The 19,961-nt window shown below is 37.9% G+C and overlaps 1 protein-coding gene across 2 annotated transcripts in view; it reads right to left on the reverse strand.

Moving 5' to 3' along the window:
• Positions 1–537: 537 nt before the first annotated feature.
• TPST2 (tyrosylprotein sulfotransferase 2) overlaps positions 538–19,961 on the reverse strand; it is a 27,447-nt gene continuing 8,023 nt past the window's right edge. Inside the window, exons 1-8 of one of the 2 annotated variants that reach the window (XM_072415436.1) lie at positions 17,707–17,771; positions 12,203–12,255; positions 7,667–7,755; positions 5,605–6,523; positions 4,001–4,199; positions 3,142–3,192; positions 2,582–2,625; positions 538–1,185 (exon numbers count right to left, since the gene is read on the reverse strand). In XM_072415436.1, coding sequence (XP_072271537.1) covers positions 2,596–2,625; positions 3,142–3,192; positions 4,001–4,199; positions 5,605–6,452 — 1,128 coding nt within the window. In that variant the 5' untranslated portion in view covers positions 6,453–6,523; positions 7,667–7,755; positions 12,203–12,255; positions 17,707–17,771 and the 3' untranslated portion in view covers positions 538–1,185; positions 2,582–2,595. Of the gene's footprint in view, positions 1,186–2,581; positions 2,626–3,141; positions 3,193–4,000; positions 4,200–5,604; positions 6,524–7,666; positions 7,756–12,202; positions 12,256–17,706; positions 17,772–19,961 lie in introns of those variants that run through there. The other variant, XM_072415435.1, reaches the window with a different exon arrangement.

Raw genomic sequence — 19,961 nt, forward strand, 5'->3', positions numbered from 1 at the left:
CTATTTTTAAAGCAGTGAATCTGACATTCCCTGGTGAAGAATTTTCCAGGTCCATGTGTTTTAAGGGCAGTAACTGATTCTCCGCCAGGGAATTGTTCAGTCAATGTCAAATTCACGGTTTTGTAAATAGATCTAAAAATGTTTTTTTATTTTTTTACCCCACCATACCCCCAATGCAGGATAACTTCTCTGACTGCAGATGCAAGAGTTATTCACAAATATAACGTGGGGGAACGTGGACATTTCTTTCAAAATTTATTGATCTCAAGGGCTGAATTTTCTGGGCTTAACAATCTTCAAAAAATATTTGTTTTTAGCCATCTATACCATATGCAGATATTTGCAATATATGAGAACATGAAGAGACAGGGACTGGAAGACCTGACTGCCACAGTTTCTACTCCATATTTTACTCTGCTCCTCTGGATTCTGCTTTCATCAAGCCTGTCCCAATGTGTGCAAACTTATTTTCCAGACATTGTATTTTTTCTGCCAGCTTTGACTGAAGCATCTGAGTACAATAAAGACACATAAAAGTTGGCACTTCATTAAAACAGTTTATTATAATGAAATAGGAATGAAAACTCTGAATGCAATGAATGAATCATATATTAAAATTTAAATAGAGATTTGTAGAATACATTTAAAAGTCACCAGTACACTTCTAAGGTGAATGAGCTGTTCAGTCTTTTTAGAAACGTTACAATGGGCCAGTTTCCATTTGTTAATATAAAACTAAAAATAAAAACTGAAATTTATTGCCTTTGCTCCTTCATTTCATCAGTTTAGTGACCTTTAAAAACAAATAAAATGTAAGTTAGTGAAGAGTCATCTCTGTCAGTTCGTATAACTAGTTGCTGGGCAGTTATAGATCTGATGGTGCTGTAACGGTGTGGTACAAAATGGCTGTGGCTCATAGGAAAATACTGGCTGCAGAATTGGCGAGGACTAAAAGATCCACAGATCACATCTTCTCCACACCAAGGTCAAATAGGCTACAGAGATCATTTCTTACTGAGAAGAATCCAGCGGTACAAACAAGTGCAAATACATTCACTCTAGGCAGTCACAGTTTGGCAATGTTTGGCAAGCAATATGCTTGGATATCGAGTATCCTTTCACAACTGTAAGGATTGTTTTTTTTTTTATTTTTTTCGGTTGTCTTATAGGACCGGGCATCCAATTCTGAAAATGGAAGGTAATACAGTTTTAACACAAAAATAACAGAGAGGAAATTGGTATTAGATGCTAAATAAAACCATGAAAATGAGTAAAAGATTCATAATGTGTACAGAAAACTCAAACACACAAAAGAATAATTCTCAGTTTCCTTACAACTGTACAGAATAAAGCCTTGCTTGAAGAGACCGTCTTTAAAACAAAACCTTACCGAAATAAAAGAACAGAAGTCTAGAGGTGCCAGTCCATACAGCTTAAAAACGAGCAGGTATAGAAAAATGACAGCCATTCTGACATGCACAATTCAAAGCAGAGTAGGAAATTGCTGCCAAGTTCTACCTCCTCTCATTCATCGTGCATTGTGGCCATTGTGACCCAACTAGAATGTGCACGGCAAAGGACAGCTTAATTAGCTTCGCCACTATTGGAAAGTTCCAGAGCTGTCAGAATGCTCTATGTCTGGTGGTATTGGAAAGTTTCCCGAATCTAAGGCAGGTATGTACAGGCACCTTTACTTGCACTTTACACCTGGAGAAGTATTGGAGCCATCATCCAGGTGCCTCAAGGCAGCGGCCAGCGTTCCAGAAATGCTGCCATTGATTAAACTACAACCTGTCTCCTGGTTTACCAGATACAGACTGTGCCCACCCAGCTAGATGTCTCTGCCTCTGGTCACGAAGAATGATTCTCCATTTGTTAGCCTGGTTTCTACATGTTCTTCTATAACTGGTGTGTTGTAAGTGCAATATTTACCTTTTTAATATATATATATATTTTTTTTACAATAACCATCATTACACTAGGTTCTTGGGGAATGGTCAGCCTTTGCTCCCCCTTTCTGTAGACTGGCCTTTCTCAACAATTTTAACATTGGGGAACCCTTGAAAAAAACTTTAGGTCTTTAGGGAACCCCTCCTATAATTACTATATCCACAGCACACAACATATTAACATGGTGATCACTGGGAAGAATGTCTTGCCATTGTTGGCCAGTGGGAAGAATGTCACTATAACAGCCAAAAAGATCATTGGTGTCAGGTAAACTGACCTAGAGACACAAATGGCTCAAGAAAATCCTAGAAACTCCTGGAGGAACCCTGGTTGAAAAAGACTGTCCCAGAGTACTAGTTCTCCACTTCTGAGTGAATGGCCAGTCATAACATTTTTTTCTACTATTATGATAAATGTAAATCTAACATCTAGTAAAGTAAAATGTTAAAAAGCCTCTGATAGAAGTTGCCATTGTCCAGGGATAAGTTTCAGGATAATCGTCTCACTCACTAAAAATGTTACTTATTATACGCCTTATTATGATGATATTTAAAAAGCAGTCAATATATTTCAAAGCCTTAATCAACACTGTCCTCCTGACTTACTGGACTTTAGCTAAATAAAGTCTTACCTAAAGAATTGCTGTCACCAGTGTGAAGAGTTATTCTGATGAACCTGTGAAGAAAGAAAAAAAAGTGGTGTTACTACCCTAAAGAAAAATGTAACTTAATCATTCTGTAAGATTAGGAGCAATTTGTGCATAAGTAGTGAAAAGAAAACCACAAGCGATAATACATTGACAGTAATACACAGAGGATGAACTACTATACTGGAATTCATAAACTTACAAAATAATTAACTTGTTATCTAGACTCATATATAATGGTATGACATTCATTTACCATCCACAAATATCTATAAATGTTTGAAGATAACCTAATATAAATTGTTTTAAGCTATTTGGAGCACAAGGCCCCACACACAAATGAACTTACTTCAAAATGTGCTCTAACTTTCTATACTTGTGAGAGAAAAAGTATTATCTAAGTGAGTTACAAGCAGGAAAAACATTTTCTTTCAGAATAATGTTTTGTATAATGAATCTACAATTCATCTTTTTTTTTTTTAAAGAATATATTTAAAGCACATTGAAAATGCAAGCAAAACAAAATAAAGTAAAAATAATTGTACCTGATTGTATCCCTTTAAACTGCTTGGTGTTTTATAATCTCCTTTTAAGATCTGCAAAAATATATTGTTTTCGTCAAAGGCACTTAGGCGAAATAGGCATTTCCGACACTGATGTATACAAATGATGAATTTTTTGGGACAAATAAAGTCAAACATAGCCATGAGATGGTAGGTGAGCAATAAAGAGGCTCACCATCCAAACTATACTGTCTCTATATATACTTTTATTTTTCTAATCTATAAGCATGTAACATTTTCAGGGATTTACAACTCAACCCTTAAGGACATATAGAACACCACAGATTTCCAGTTGACCCATCCTTTTATTTTCTGCCAAAGATATCATGAGAATGTTGGTGATTATTGTCTTACCTGCTATTATTAAGTGATGATAATCTAAGAAGCATGACTAATCACTTCCAGTCAGAAATGGGGATGCAATCATCACCAAAGCCTCCATGGCCACTCTCATCTTGTGAAGCATTACACAAACAAATATATTTTCCAATATCCCTGCACATATTGTGCAAACTGAAGCCTCATGTGGTCCACCATACATATGCATCACTATGTAGTGACACATTGGAGTAGAGTAGAATAATTTTCACTCCCTCATGTTACTCTTTTAAAAAACAGTCTGTCAATCCATGAACTTCACTGCCTAACTTTATAAATGACAGTTTCACTTTAATTTATGTTTTCAATCAGACAAAAACTGCTGCGACCCTTCGAGCCCAGCGCTGCAAGGCAAGATTGCTAGTAATGATCGCTATGTTTGCAAGTTATTTATTCCAGTAGATGATATTTCATTGAACAAGTTGAACATAAAAACAAAGAAAAGAAAAACCATCTAACTCACTCTATGAGTGTTGTTGACAACTATGGCATCTGGGTTACCATATCTTGGTGGGTTGGCATAAGGATCATAACCCAGCCTGGCAAGCATTGGTGCAATACGCGGCATATCTTCTACAATGTCCGCAGGAAGTTTTCCAACCCATTTAGACAATGCTTCTAGGTTCACAGGCTTCATTACTTGATCTGTTGACTTTTCAGTTCTGAAAATCCAGAGACATCCATTAAATGATTGCAAGGAAGTGCAAATACACAGAGGTCTAGCTTTAAATTTGCTATCTTTGGTTGAAACTCCTAATCAACCCTGTGACATTCAGTGTGAAGATCTGAGTTTTTCTGCCTTAACCAGCCAAAACAACATAGTCAGCTTCCCAAATCTACTCCATAAAAATGACATTAGGTCAAAGAATAAAAACAAATAAAAAATGGTGTGACGTTTATGACCTCAGTGTACTCACCAAAGAGGGGTGAAAGCAGAGGAAAGGTAAAAGTTGTGCCCAGCAAGATGCAAGGCACGCTTTTATTTTATTATAACCCTATCCAATTTATTTGGTGAGTTTCGAGATAAACACAAGCTATTCACTGAGCAAACATGATACACCTCTGAAGATTTTAATGTATGTAATAAATTATTTATCAAGGTAAGTTTTACCAAGTACTTGTCATAGGCCTCTCAAGCATTTACATGCCATAAAAAAGCAACAAAAACATTTTTTCCCTAAAATCTATCTATCTATCTATAATGAATGTAATATGTGTAATATTGTTTCCTATAGAGAGTTTTTTTTTGGTAATTTTTCCCAATAGAAAGAACAAGCATGTAATTTGACCATAGCACACAAACATTAGGCAATGACTGTATATTACATGTGCCTAAACAGTTGTGGTCAACTTACTAGATCTAGGGGGGCTTAAGTGCAGCCTCAACTTTAAAGAGGACACTAGCCCAGTGCAAGTATTTGTAATGCCTCAGAGAATGGTAAAGCTGCAGGAATGGTTCTGACTACTTTGAACCTAGGCAATTCAGGCAGATGTTTGTTGCAAAAAGGGACAGGTCATGTGATTTCTGTAAGAACTGTTCTTAGCTACCTGATCGCCACACATCAAATTCCGCTAAGCTGCACTTTTGTAGCTCAGCATTGGTTGCCAGAGAAACAAAGCAATTCAAGCTTCCCTTGTTTGTGCATGGAATGCATGAACTCCTGCGAGCCTGATCAGGAGTAATCCCAACACGACCATTAAGATTGCAGAAAATCATTTTCTGCGATGCAATGGGTATAGGTGGCCAATGTGGGTTTAGTTCCACTTTAAGGCTGTGCTTAACAGGACACAACAAAACTAAGCAATCTGACCATATAGCTAGAAGATCTTCCATGCCAAACTTAGTCTGCAAGCAAGGACCATCTTGTAGGTCATTTTTAAAAACAGCCTCCTGAGGTATATTGATGTTGCTAATGAATTGTGGACTCTCCACCAAAAAAAACATGATATGCAATATGATATTCCAAGGGTTTTCTCATAAATATGAAGGCTAGAATAAGATAACATACTACTGGACACACTACATTCTTACATGTGCACAAACGTGGCAGAAAGAGAAATACTGACTTTGAAAGAGACACTCCTCCAGGTTTTCCAATCAATTCCTCATGATGCAGCACTGCATCATTCCAAGGTATGCCCAAGAAGTTTATAATTGCTTGCATCATCTGCTTGGGGTGCAAGACTAACTGTTCATAGTACACAGGAAGGCACTTTCGCTCCCCAATTTCTAAGCACTGTGCGTACATAATCTCTATCGCTTTATTCCACTTGGTTAGGCAGTCTCTGTAACTATTTAAGTCAAAGCCAGCTATTGTTATCTTCCTAGTAATCATGGAATGTACAGAGGCACGTCCGTCCCTTATCATTAACAGAAACTTTGAATTTGGGAAGAGTTTGGAGAGGTAAACTGAAGATTTCAAAGTAAAAGGGTCCTTGTTACATAAAAGTTTTGCAGGTTCTCCATGTTTGGCTATAATTTCTAGTATAAACGCTTGTACAGCAGCATCCATGACATGGTCTGTTACGCCAGCTTCATCAAGGCGCATCTTTTCACTGCCAGACTTTGACCAAGCTTGGCGCATAGCTAAAATTCGTGGAATAATCCGTGTTTCCTCTCCACATCGGACATCAGGATGGGCATCCAACATAGCTCTCATTAATGTTGTTCCACTTCTTGGCACTCCTCCAATAAATATAAGTGGCATGTCTTTGCTATATCTGTATTCCACATTATTGGCGTCCATCATAACCAGCTCTTCGCTCTCCGGCTTCATGACACCGCGATTTTTCCTGCCGTAGCCTTCATCAAGAATCTGCTGACATTCTAGCATCTGTTGGCCCAGGTGTGCAGCTAGTGCCGCCAATATGATGAAGGTGATCACTAACACACCCTTCCTCACAGTAAACCTCATTCTTGCTGGTCAACATACGGGATCACCTGAAGATGGGAGACGGTTAGTTTGCTAAAATATCCATGAAGAGCCTGAAATGTGAAAGCATAACAAATGATTAAACATACACAGAATTAATGTGCTCTCTCATAAAAAAAGCAATTTACAGACACTAAGGATATATATGGTCTTCAAGATCATGTGACAGATGTTCATTTTGCTGGTACACTTTAATCCCATTCATTATTATAGTGGAGATTTGCTTGTTTTATGGTTCAAAAGAGAAAACCACACCTAAAAGACATATCGCCATGCTTTAAAAATGTCAATGAGCCCTTATTGTGGAAGCAGCAGTGTAGCTACAATTAGACACTAATATTCTTTCCAGTAATTTTTTTCAAGCTGGGTTGTAAGAAGCTGTGGGCTGGTGGCAGCCCCTGTAGTGTGACCCATCTTTTCATTAACCACCCAAATACAGCTGACTGGATACTGAAAAATGCAGCTCAATTAACTGTGTTCTTCTCCCATCCAGTAATGTTCTCAGCAGTGTTAATCTGCGTACACACGTGCAATTCTTGTCGTTGGAAAGGATCTTTCACGATCCTTTCCAACAACAAAGGACTACACGATGCATGAACGAGTGCTGTACATACACCACCGCTCTGCTCTATGGAGAGGGGAGGGGAAGAACAACGGAGCAGCACCCTGCTGCGCGCTCTCCCCCTTCCTTTGCATTAGGATCGCTCGTCGTTCATCATTCGTGGATCCGCCAGGACAGATCCACGGACGATGAACAACGCCGACTGTACACACGCCAGATTCTTGCCCGATATCTGGCGAGAAAAATCTGATGTGTGTACGCAGCTTTATGTGGTTACATTCTGTATTTTTTTAATTTAATTAAAATGTAATTTTTAATTTAATTAAATGTAAAATGCAGGCAGAGTGGAGATGATCACTGCAATGTCCTTTAAAAGTGGATTTCAGTATCCATAAGGCTCAATGTCTTCAGACCAGCAAAAATTATTGTGCAAAGGCTGACCTGGGGGATAGCTGAAGTAATTTGCAGACTGTCCTATTAGTGTGGCGTGATAAATGTCAAGATAAAAATGATCATGCAGTAGGCAGAACCAGGCTTTGAAGAAACAACTTTTTTAATTCTTAAACTATTTGGTCAGCATTACTTCCTATACAAAGCTACTTATAAAATGTCATTGCTGAAACAAAACACATACTTATCTCTTAAGCTTGGTTGTGCCACTTCTGTCTGTTGGAAGTATGTTCGTCATAACAGAGAGATATCCTCAATAATATGCACCAACATCTGGAAAAGCAGTCAGAAAAAAAATGAAATAAATTAGGGGTATTCAATTATTTTGTTTGCTTAAGCACACATACCAAACCTAAATCTAAAAATGGCAAAAATGTAATACAGTTTTGTATTCTCTAACACATAATTTAACATTTTTATTTAAAAGCAAGCAGTAAATAATTTTATTTTATCCTCTTGCAGTGCCTGTAAAGCAGAACCCAGACTTGGAAAGGAGCAGCAGCACAAGGGACTAGTTTGTTATGTTGCAGTGCTCATATGCCAACATGGAACATTCTGATTAGAGCTGACTAAAGAGAGATGGGCTCAGCTGATCAGATCTTCTGGCCTGCCAGACAGAGCTTTAAAAGATCAGATCTTCTGGCCTGCCAGACAGAGCTTTGTTGTGTACATTTCTGGACAGAAATACAAATTATTTGTCTGGTAAACCAGCTTCCAGAGCAGGTTCTATATTTTGTTACTTTAATTTTTTGTTTTCTTTTATATAGTGTATTAATTCATGCTTCCTGAAGTCTCTTGCACTTTGTATTTTTGTGTTTTATCCAATGAAATCCAAGCACTGCTCTAAGACCAGTATTCCTGAGCAGGATACCATAATTGCACAGTAGGTGGCACTATTCTGTCCCCTTGTTTACATTAGGTTTCTTTTTACTTTCTTATTATTGGAGACTTCATGTTCAGGAAGAAAAAAAACCCAAAACCCACTTACATGACAGTTTTTCCAGCCGTTCCCATCACAATGACATTTATTGAACAAACAGCCTTCAGATTGAAACAACAAGCCTGTATATTCACTAGAGCCTTCTTTATCTGGGACAAAAAAGTGATAAAGAAAAGGAATTGTAGGCCAATTATTTTTTTTTGGATGGTTTTAGAATTAAATCCATTGTTTATTCATTGGTTGCATACTACTACCTCCCAGAGGCACAATCCTGCTTTCCTGCACTTGGATTTGTGCCTCATGGCATAGGAAAGGCCTGGATTTGGAAGGCAGATGGGTACATGATGTTTTATAGCACCGAGTAGAAGTGATAAAGAAACCTGGCTGCAGTGCTTCATTTAAATCTACTGCCCAGCTTCCCAAGGACGGCCAGCATTGTGCTAGGAAACCTTGGTTCCATTTGTGGGAATGAGAGAATGCATCTCCAGGTTGTATATACAATAAATTCTTTTCTCCGTCACTATGCATACCACTGGAGTCACATTTTAGCATCATTTTAAGTAACATCTAATGGAAAAATATAGGTATAAACACACATTAGGAAACCATAAGAAAGCTTGGGTGCAGAGAACAGCCACAGAAACCCGCATTATTTGTGCACAAAAAGGAACAAACAATTGGGAAGTCACAAAAAGCACATCTTAAGTACAAGCAATCAATCAAGAGAGAACAACATAAAGTACATGTTCAGGAAAAAACTTTGTTTTGTGGATACAATGAAAAAAGTTTTGGTCACTGGTGAGGTTTGTACTGCTATTCAGGGCCCCATTAAAGAGATTTACCTCACTTTAAGCTTTTCTGTGACAATAATAAAAAAAAAGAAAACAATTTTTTAGGTCTATGATGGAATTTTACTCCCCATCTTGGCAAGTGGTCACCAGGAAATGAGGGGAAATTTCTAATAGGTCAGCAGTAAAATCTGAACAGGATTCTTTTTTATTGTACATAAAAAGGTGGTTGAGGTCATTATACAAAAGCACTAACACAAGCCAATATGAACAAGACAGAAGACAGACTAAAAAAACAAACAATCAAGTATCAGAATAAAAAAGTTCATGTAGTATCTAGTTCAAGTATAACTACATATATATATGTAGTTCATGGTACATGTTAAAATGTATTCTATTCTCTTAAACTTTACTCCAAGCACACACACATTATACACATGACTTTCAGGGTGAAGCATGGTGGTGGCAGTGCAGCATGCAGAAATACTTCTCTGAGCAGGCACTGGAAGGCTTTTAAGGGTTTCATTAATTCAAAAAAACAAGAAAAAATTCTAGAGAAAAATCTCACCACTACCCAGCAAGACAATGACTGCAAAAAACAAATTACATTAAAAACACTTCAAAAGCTCAACGAGCCCAGACGTCAAGCTAACAGAATTTATGGTTTACTCAGTCTTAATGTAAGTGAAAAGAGTTGGACTGGAGAGGAATAAGGAATTGCAGTATTCACATCAGCAAAGTTGACAGAGACCTACCCACACAAGGCTGTGACTGCTGCCAAGGGAGCTACTGCTTTAATTATAATCGCTGTTAATGTTATATGACATTAAAAATATATTTTTTTACCTGTGCTGTATATGAAAACGTATTTATAAATGATTAACAGGTATTTTAGACATACAGGTATTTTGCACATACTAAGAAAAGTATATAAAGGAGAATATATATATTAGCAGATGTAATGCAAAACTTTACTGCCCCAATTGCTGGAATAAAGAGTGTTTTCTTAAAGGTTGCATCTGTCTTCTGACTTTTTTTTGCCTGATCAGCAATACCAAAGGATGTGTATAGAGCAGTTTCCACTTGAACACCTTATTTACCCGCCCTGTGTCCGTTAACAAAACACCAACAAAATGCACAATGGGAGCTGCAGTTTTACAGAGTCTTTTTATTCTATTTCTAAAAGCAGCTGAGACACAAAGGAGCCATTATTTTATTTTTTATATGTATTTAGAGCAAATAAGCAGCATTTGGGACAGAATCGTATGGACAGCTGTAGTTATAGCACTGCGAAATGCCTGCCATTTGCTGATCAAATGCGACCACTCTCATTCATTTCAATGTAACAGAATACAGGATGTGATTGATCAGCGGTTGGCAGATGCTCAGCTATCCCACAATAATAAACGCAACCACCTGTGTGAATGAGTCCTTAGGCCAGAATTTCTTTAATTTTTTAACATGAGGGGGGACCTTTGAAACTACTTTTAGGTCTTAGGGAACATCTGACTTTATTAACCACACCCAAAGCTCAATGGGAAAAAACCTTACGTGCTGGCCAGTGAGAAGAATGTCACCTTTACAGATTGCCAGTGTCAGCAATACCTGACCGGGAGGCACAAATTGCTCATTGTTCAAGGAACCCCTGGTAACTTCTGACGGAATGCTGGTAGAGAAACACTGCCTTAGGCTATGCACGGTTATATTAGGTTTGTACATTTCATCCCTGACATCAGGAGCTCAGTATGTAAAAAGTCAGGACAAAATATTCCATTATTACTAACACACACACACACACACACACACACACGATCCTTTCCATTCCAGCTCTAATACTACCGTATTTTTCGGACTATAAGACGCTCCGGCCTATAAGACGCACCCAATTTTAAAGGAGAAAAACCTAGAAAAAAAAGATTCTGAACAAAATACTAAAAAATCACTCTGTGTCAATGTATCCCCTTCTAATCACTCTGACACAGAGTGATCAGAAGGGGATACATTGACACAGAGTGATTAGAAGGGGATACATTGACACAATGTATCCCCTTCTGATCACCCTGTGCCAAAAAATCATACTCACCCGATACCGCGATCCCGCGATGCTGTGGGCTTCTTCTTCTCCTGGCTCTCCTCCTGGCTGCAGCGCGTGTCCCCTCCTCCTCTGAGCGAGGAGAAGCCGACACGCATACCCCAGCGATCCCATAAGCAGGCTGATCCAGCCTGCTTACCGGATCGCGAGGGCACGTGTGCCGGCTTCTCCTCGCTCAGAGGAGGAGGGGACACGCGCTGCAGCCGGGAGGAGAGCCAGGAGAAGCCGGCACCCGTGCCCTCGCGATCCCGTAAGCAGGCTGATCCAGCCTGCTTATGAGATCGCGGGGGCACGGGTGTCGGCTTCTCCTGGCTCTCCTCCCGGCTGCAGCGCGTGTCTCCTCCTCTGAGAGAGGAGAAGCCAACATGCATACCCCCGCGATCCCATAAGCAGGCTGGATCAGCCTGCTTATGGGATCGCGGGGGTATGCATGTCGGCTTCTCCTCGCTCAGAGGAGGAGGAGACACGCGCTGCAGCCGGGAGGAGAGCCAGGAGAAGAAGAAGCCCACAGCATCGCGGGATCGGGTGAGTATGATTTTTTTTAATTACCGGTATATTTAACGTGTATTCGGTGTATAAGACGCACCCACTTTTCCCCCCCAGTTTTGGGGAAGAAAAAGTGCGTCTTATAGTCCGAAAAATACGGTATATGAATATGTGGTACACTAAATACAGATTAGCTAGTAGCAGACACAAGTTATCTAACTTAGAGAAGCTAACCTAATTGATACTCTGGCGGAGAAGAAAGGCTTTGTTGTGCCACACTATCTTTATAGTATCCTCCCAATCCATCTAAAGTCAGTCAATTATTAATGCCAGGGGAAAATGATCTCCATTTAATTATCAAATATTTATACCTGCTTTACCATTATAAAACCAGATACTTTTAAATCAACCCACCGAGACGCAGTCATCTTCAGACGGTGTATCTCTGTGGTTTTAAAATGCTGCTTCTGAAAAAGATAAAATAGTAGAATGCATTTAGTAGATGAACAATATATTACAAAGAAACCACCAAAGCAGAAAAGACAGAGATGATATTCTGTTACATACCAGACAAGGTTCAGTGTTAATGATGTGCATAGGAAATTCTAAGCCTTTAAAATATGACTTGCAAATTAATATCATATATTTTATTAAAATGCCCAGACCTGTATTCAAATGTCCAAATAAACCTTCAACGCTGATCTGCAGCTTCACAATACAAAACTTAGATTTCTGATGCTAAAGGGTGTTATGAAATGCAGATTTCAAAGCTTTGTCTTTCAAATCTAATGCCATTTCCTGTAATACCATCTCATGCAGGGCAGGAGAAATGTCTGAACACTGTGTGCAGGAACCCCACTACAGTTCTACAATGTGGTTGGTGTTAGTGAGTGGACGGGACATATTTTCCAGGTTTCCACTCTCAGACCACTGCCTGAATCACCAATCTGTGGAAAATGTATGGCCCTAACTGTATGTGCACTGTTTTGGGGCAGAGTAAAACTGCATGCACCAACACTACTAAGATTTAAGCTGCCATATGGCTGCAATAGGAGGCCACTGCCTTTGTGCACTTAGTTGTAGACTAGAATTCAAATCCAGCCTCTGAAAGAGCCGAGAAAACATGCAAATTTCTGCATACACAAGTGACCTAGCAGACTGTAAAATAAACATACTGTCACACAACTATTACATCTACTTACTAAAAAATGTCCCAAAACAGTTGAAGTGTCCAATCATGATTCCATGATTAGCAAATGTAAATAATTCTAGCAGCCTACATACTCTCTTAGTCTAATGTTTCATCAAATAATTCAGTACTTATATAGGAATGAAATAAACTAAAACACAAAGTATCTATCGACATAACTATGTGTATTGCCACATGGCCAGAGTGATGTGCTAAAAATCTGTTTTGTCTAAAAATATGTTGTTTTTGCTGATGTGTGCATATTTGTTGCACAGCACAGGGGATGGAAAACAAGCTCCAGGACAAACTCTGCACCTGCAGATCATATGGACATTCCCTCTATACTGCACAGACAGAAACATTTGTTTGAACCATTTATGCACATATTGCTTTTAGCCTTTTTAGTACACGTTTCCAAAAAAGCTTAAAAAAATTAAATAAAAAAACAAATGTTGGGGCTTTTAGGAACATATGTTAAGAAACGCTGTCCACTCTGTCCTGGTCTCAATGTCCAGTAAATGATGAATTAAAACAGGACCCCTCCCCCATATAAATCAGTGGTCAGTGTGAGATATATATATATATATATATATATATATATAAAATAGTCCCCAAAACTTTTCTCTATGTTAGTCAAGCAAATGGTTAATAGTCCTAATCACTTTTGTACCATGTGCCACATCCCAGACTTATATATGAAAAAACCAACTCTAAACACATGAAAGGACTTTTAAGGCACTTAAATAAAACAGAAAAACATAACTTTTAATTCAATAATTTTAAAATCAATACATTTTAAATTACATATAAGATATTAAAAAATGTCACAATAACAGGCCCATAACGTTTCAAATCGTTATGATTAACGAGATCAGGCAACCATTGTACACATTAGATTGGCGCTGGAGAAGCGCATGACAGTTTGTATGGGGTGAGAATCTTCCAACGTATGTACATAGCCTAAGTGGCATTAATATTTGTGTACATACAAAGCATACATATGAGCAAAAATGTCAGGTTTTACTGCTGAGCCTAAAAGAGCTGTTCCTATACCAGGTGATGGTCAGCACACAAGGCTGTAAGATGTGAGTAATGAAAAGAGACAGCCAGGGTTTTAGCACGCTGCAATGCGCCCCGCTACAGCTGCACACAAAAACGCACCACACATCTTCAGCATCCTCCAATGCATATGTGAACATACGATTCCTTTTGGTCTGTCAAATACATCAAGTGAAAATGCTTTGTTACATCTATTTGTTAACTGCAAATCACGCCAAAACTCAGAGCTATCCTTTGTACACTTTCTCAATTCCTGAATATATATTCAGTATTTTAACAACAGACAATTTGTTTTTTTACAAAAAAAAATTCAGTAAAAGGAAGTTAGAAGTGGAGTACATTTATAAAAGACAAATGTGTATTTTTGCATTTGCAGGGTTTTTAAATAGATAAATTATTTGTTCATTTAATAAAGATGTATAAGGTTTTCATTGAAAATAATTATAAATTACAGATTTAAAGTTTTATTTACTTTTACACAAGATCCTGTAACAATCCATGGGTGATTTTAGGACCTTGATGTTTGCAGAATTTCCTTTATCTACCAAGAATGGCAATCATTCTGCAACTTAAACATGGAACAATTTTGTTGTATCCCTGTATCCATTTGTTGTATGAAAACCTGAACTACATTGTGATATATGTGCAATCAATTGAAGTTTACAACTTTAGCAAAAATAACGGCATTTTTGAGACTAAATATTACATTTTAAAACCTAAAAACACACACAAAACAAAATGGAATAGCTTTATGCTTTATTCATCTTAAATATTTATTGTAGCGTATGAATAAACATTTACAAATATTTAAACTGTGTACTATCTAGTTTTGGCAGGTTTTAAGGTCATGACATAGGTCATGTAAGCTATTTTCTGAATGTGTGATTCAGGAGCTTTGAGATCTGTGTTTTTGACAGTTGAAATGTTATTCAAAGCTTACCTATGTTTTTTAGGTGACTTTGAAAAATGATACATCAGTATACTCCCCAGATATTGTTAATCAGCATTGATTTCAAGGCCTTTTCAAGAGCATATTAATATATATATCAAGCCAAGTCTGCAACACCCTCTTGTCTTAGTCACATTAAGCTAAAGCCAAGAAAAATGAATGATATTTATGCATGACAACATGAAATATTTACCAATAGATGTATCTGATGCAGCAAACAAACTACTCCTACCCCTCAGTGACTGCCTTAAAGGGCCACTCCACTCACAAGTTTTGGCTAGAAGAAGTCGCTGACATGTCTTGGATACTCATACAGTAAGACCTTCCTGCACTGTTGGCTTTAACCCGCTGCTTTTCTACTTACCATTAATGGGGTACCCCATTAATGGTAAGTAGAAAAGCAGGAATTAGAGGTAATCTGCCTCAACAGCAAAAATCAATATCCTAATTGAACCCCAAGAATGAATTCACTGGCAAAGGGTAATCCAACTCACCCACCACATGTACCCCCACCCCCAAACCTCAGCAGCTAAATCAGAGGTTTTTTTTTTCTTGAATAGCCTAAACATCTTATGAGGACACCTAATGCACTTTAATTTATAAAGATAAGTTCTTACTTTCTTTTCTGCTGACATTTTACTGGACAGGAAAAGATAGCAATAGGCAGGGGAAAACATATTCTAGCATTTTTACTTCTTTGTGGTTTTTCCCCACTTCCTGTCTGCCAAATGTTGAACCCAGCACAGGAAATGCAGGGAAATCTAACAGAGCCCCAGATGGCAGGAAAACCAAGATTTCTCATCGTTATCCAATACAAGAGAAAGTTTAAACCACATTTTAAGCTGCATAACAGATTACTTTTCTGTGGTTTGTTTGCATGCATTTTTCATCTTTAGTTTGTGTTTCCATTTCATCAGAATAAATGCCTAATTTATAGAAGGCAATACAATATACATTAAGGAAGAAAGATGTGACCCATGTCCACTATATTAGTTATTCACATTGCTTTCATTTTATTACACTGCATAGAATTCCTCCTATTGTGAGGGGCTGAATAGCCAGTCCTGGCCCATGGCTACACCAAAATAAATGAATACGGGAAGGATTTTTCCTGGCTTCTGGATTTCGGTGTATTTAGGTCTAAGATTTACAGAGGTCTGACCTTATCACTGCCCAGTATGCTAGGATGGGAGAATAGATTTTCTTCATGCCACCAAGTATATATATCTGTGTTCTCCTCGGCCTCTTTTAGCACACCACCTGGCACTTTTCAATGACCACCCGGCTGTTTTTGGGTGGTTACTAAAAAATTTGACCACAATACAGGGGCTGCAACCCGCCTACAGCTTCCTCACACCCAGCTTAAAACAATATCTGGGGAGAATGCTGATGTATCATTTTTCAAAGTCACCTAAAAAACATAGGTAAGCTTTGAATAACATTTCAACTGTCAAAGACACAGATCTCAAAGCTCCTGAATCATACATTCAGAAATTAGCTTACATGACCTATGTCATGACCTTAAAACCTGCCCAAACTAGATAGTACACAGTTTAAATATTTGTAAATGTTTATACATACGCTACAATAAATATTTAGGATTCTCAGAGCAAGCAGATGAACTCCACAATCTTTGTGCCTGTTTACAAAGGTCAGTAGCTGAAGCTGGATCTTATACACACATTCATCAGAGCAGCAGCTCAACCCCTTACTTCCTTTCCCTCTGCTGTATTCACTGTGCCTATGATAATGATCTGGGAGTTTTGTCTTACTGCTGTAAACTAAATAAAATATTTATTTGTAAAGGAAGATTTCCATGCATAGTAAAAACCATTTACATGTACATTTCAAAATAAAAGTTACTTAAACATAGTTTGATTTAAAGCCCACTGACCTGGGAACAAGAATACAGATAAGGACTTCTTATTCCCAGTTAGAATATTTATATATTGCGAACTACCGGTAGATTACAAAGGCAACATGCGTGGATCACGGAGCCCTGCCTATCAAAATAAACTACCGCACACAGGAGTTAATAAGTTCAACTTCTTATTGTTGGTAGATAATTTTGACTTGGTCATTTTAAATGTAGCTCGCATGAAAAAGAAGTGTGGGCACCCCTGATCTATATCATTGGGTGTTACTCTCTGTTTACTCTCACCTTCCAGCACTAGGTAGATCTTTTACCTGACCACAATCTGACAAGAGTACTATACTATCCTCATCTTTATGTATGAAAATATGTGGTAGTTTTTATCAAAAACATTGAAGAGTAACAAAGTATAACTAAGACAGAATATGTAAAAGAAATTATGGTCAACAGCACTTCTAGCCACAGGTCTCATTTAACACTCCAGATGCAAAGAAAATTTTTCCAACAGTCCACCTGTCATCTATGAATGCAAAAAAAAATAAAGTATTACAAAGTAATTACAAACCTAGGACACACCAAAACACAAACTTCCTGCCCCTCATTTACCATGGCATGCCAACAAAGTCTGTTCCCCATCATTTAAATGTTATTACATTTAGGGACAAGGTTTTCACATTTGCTACAGCAATACTTCACACTCACACAGGATATTTTTATGCTGGTTTTATTTCTTCTGGCATGCAGCAATAATAGTGTGCCTAGTATTAATAACACATATTAATATACCATAAATACAGTGGATCACCAGGAATAGGTATACAGTCAGCATAGATACAAAAGTATTTTACCTGACAGAAAACTGCATTCTGTTCAGTCAGTTTTCCTATTCACACCTCCAACACACTGCATAGCCAGGGTACTTCTCTGTGTTATAATTGAAGCCTCCAGCCTTTTGAATCTGCTCTTTAGATGTTCTATCAATTTGCATAACCACGCTGCTGATTCACTGCCAAAAAATATCAGTGGACAGGCGACACATTTGTGTGAACCACAAGACTAGTAAACAAATGAGTATGTTGCCTTGAATTCCATACACTGTGCATCTATTCTATGCATATCTATGTCATGTTTTCATTTCTGTATATAACACAATACAACTAAAGCATAAGAGAAGTTTATCATACACATTCCTAGGAAACGGTTACTAAAATGAGACATTAACGGCTCATTCACACCATGCACGTTACATGCATTACTGCAGTACTAATTGCAAGACAATGCATACTAAAACAGCATCCTGCTTGCTAAATGCTGGAAAATACTCCATGCCCCATGCAAATAAACGGGGTATTTTCTGTAATTAACAATTGATTGATTGATGAATGAGGTGGTAACTGCAAAACCAAGTCAGTTAAAGGATTACCAAGTCAGTTAAATATAGGATCAGCTCCTATATTTGTCTTTATTGGTTTTTACATTAAAAATAAAAAAAAGTTTTACATTTCTGAAATAGAATATAGTTGAAACAGAATATAGTTGAGACAGAATATATAGTTAAAAGTTTTAGTTATAGTTAAAACTGACTTTATTGGCAGCTTCTAAACAAACTATCCCTCAGATGGTTTAATAAATGTTTACTTACCAGCAAGGCATCCATTGCAAAAGAAAAAAGCAAAGACCTTGATAGCTTATGTCAGCTTGTTTCTGTGGATTTCAGATCCTCACAATTTACATGATTTGGTGTAAATGCAGACCATGTAATGTTGTTTATCATTTTGTACAGGGAATCCAGCATTGCCTGTGAAACATGTGGAGACTAGTTTTTTTATAGTGATAGGAGAGATTCCCCATCCCAGGACATGCTGACATTTATAGCTCTACAGTAAAAAAGCAGCATGATGCCAACTAGCGTATATCAGAAAAACAGAGTCCAGGATAGTTATCAGCAGCTAAAGTAACGATGGCTAGTTATGGTCCGACCTTCAACTCTGACTCATTATAGTAGATTCTGAGCCATTAATGCCCCACAGGTAAGAGACTGACACAAATGGCCCTGTCGTGGTTCACATTCAGCTTCAGAACATAAGTGTCTAGGTTAGTGTTGCTAGGGGTTCCTAGATAAATGTCTACCCCTCGGGTCATTATAACTGAAACCAATAATCTTTTTGGCTATCTGAAAGGATGGGCGTTCTGCCCACTGACCCCAACACCAATATCCCGTGAACTGTGGACATAGTCATTATAGAAGGGGTTCCCTGAAGACCCAAAAGTTTTCAGGTCTTTCAAGGCAAGGAAAAAAACTGTCTCATGAAACTAATGAGGGCAAAAAAAGCAAAAAACGGTATGTGCCTGTTGGATAATTATACTACAAGTAAAACCTAATTAACTGACTAATGTAAATTGTTTGGCATAGGGACAGTTCTGGACGCTAAAAAATATGTAAGAGAATGTAGAACTGTCAGCAAGTCTGTCTGCCAGCATGATTCAGAGGATTGGCCTGAATACCAGATATACGACAGATATTGTCATGCCGTGTTAACAGCTCAAATTTTTGGACCTAATTATTATGTAGTATGTGACCTTGACAAATATGTAGTACATGAATACAGAGGATTATTAACAATTATTTATAATCTGTATTTATATAGTGCTGGCATATTATGCAGTGCTTTACAAATTCCATTGTCATGCTACTAACTGTCCCTCAGCTGGACTGTGTTAATGTCATGACAATGGCATGAACAATTTAATTTCTTAACCTAGTTATATATTTAACACAGTCCTAAATGCATGTTTTTTGGAAGTGAGAGGAAACCCACACAAAGACAAGATGGTAAAGGTTTTAGGAGTGTACCTGTGAGATGTGAAAAACATCTGGAGGTGCAAATGCCGACTTCTACCGTGTTTCCCCGATTTTAGGACATCCCCATTAAGTAAGCCACCCCCGATTTTAAAAAAATTAAAATAAGACACTCACCCGTTTATAAGACAGCTCCAGATATCTGATCCTGCGTGTGTGTCTTTGATGCTGGCTGCAGCGTGTGTGCCTCTGATGCTGGCTGCAGGGCGTGTCTATTCCTGAGCCAAACTGAAAGTAAAAAGC

This window comes from Pyxicephalus adspersus, chromosome 6, assembly GCF_032062135.1.
Source record: "Pyxicephalus adspersus chromosome 6, UCB_Pads_2.0, whole genome shotgun sequence".
NCBI classification, from domain to species: Eukaryota; Metazoa; Chordata; class Amphibia; order Anura; family Pyxicephalidae; genus Pyxicephalus; species Pyxicephalus adspersus.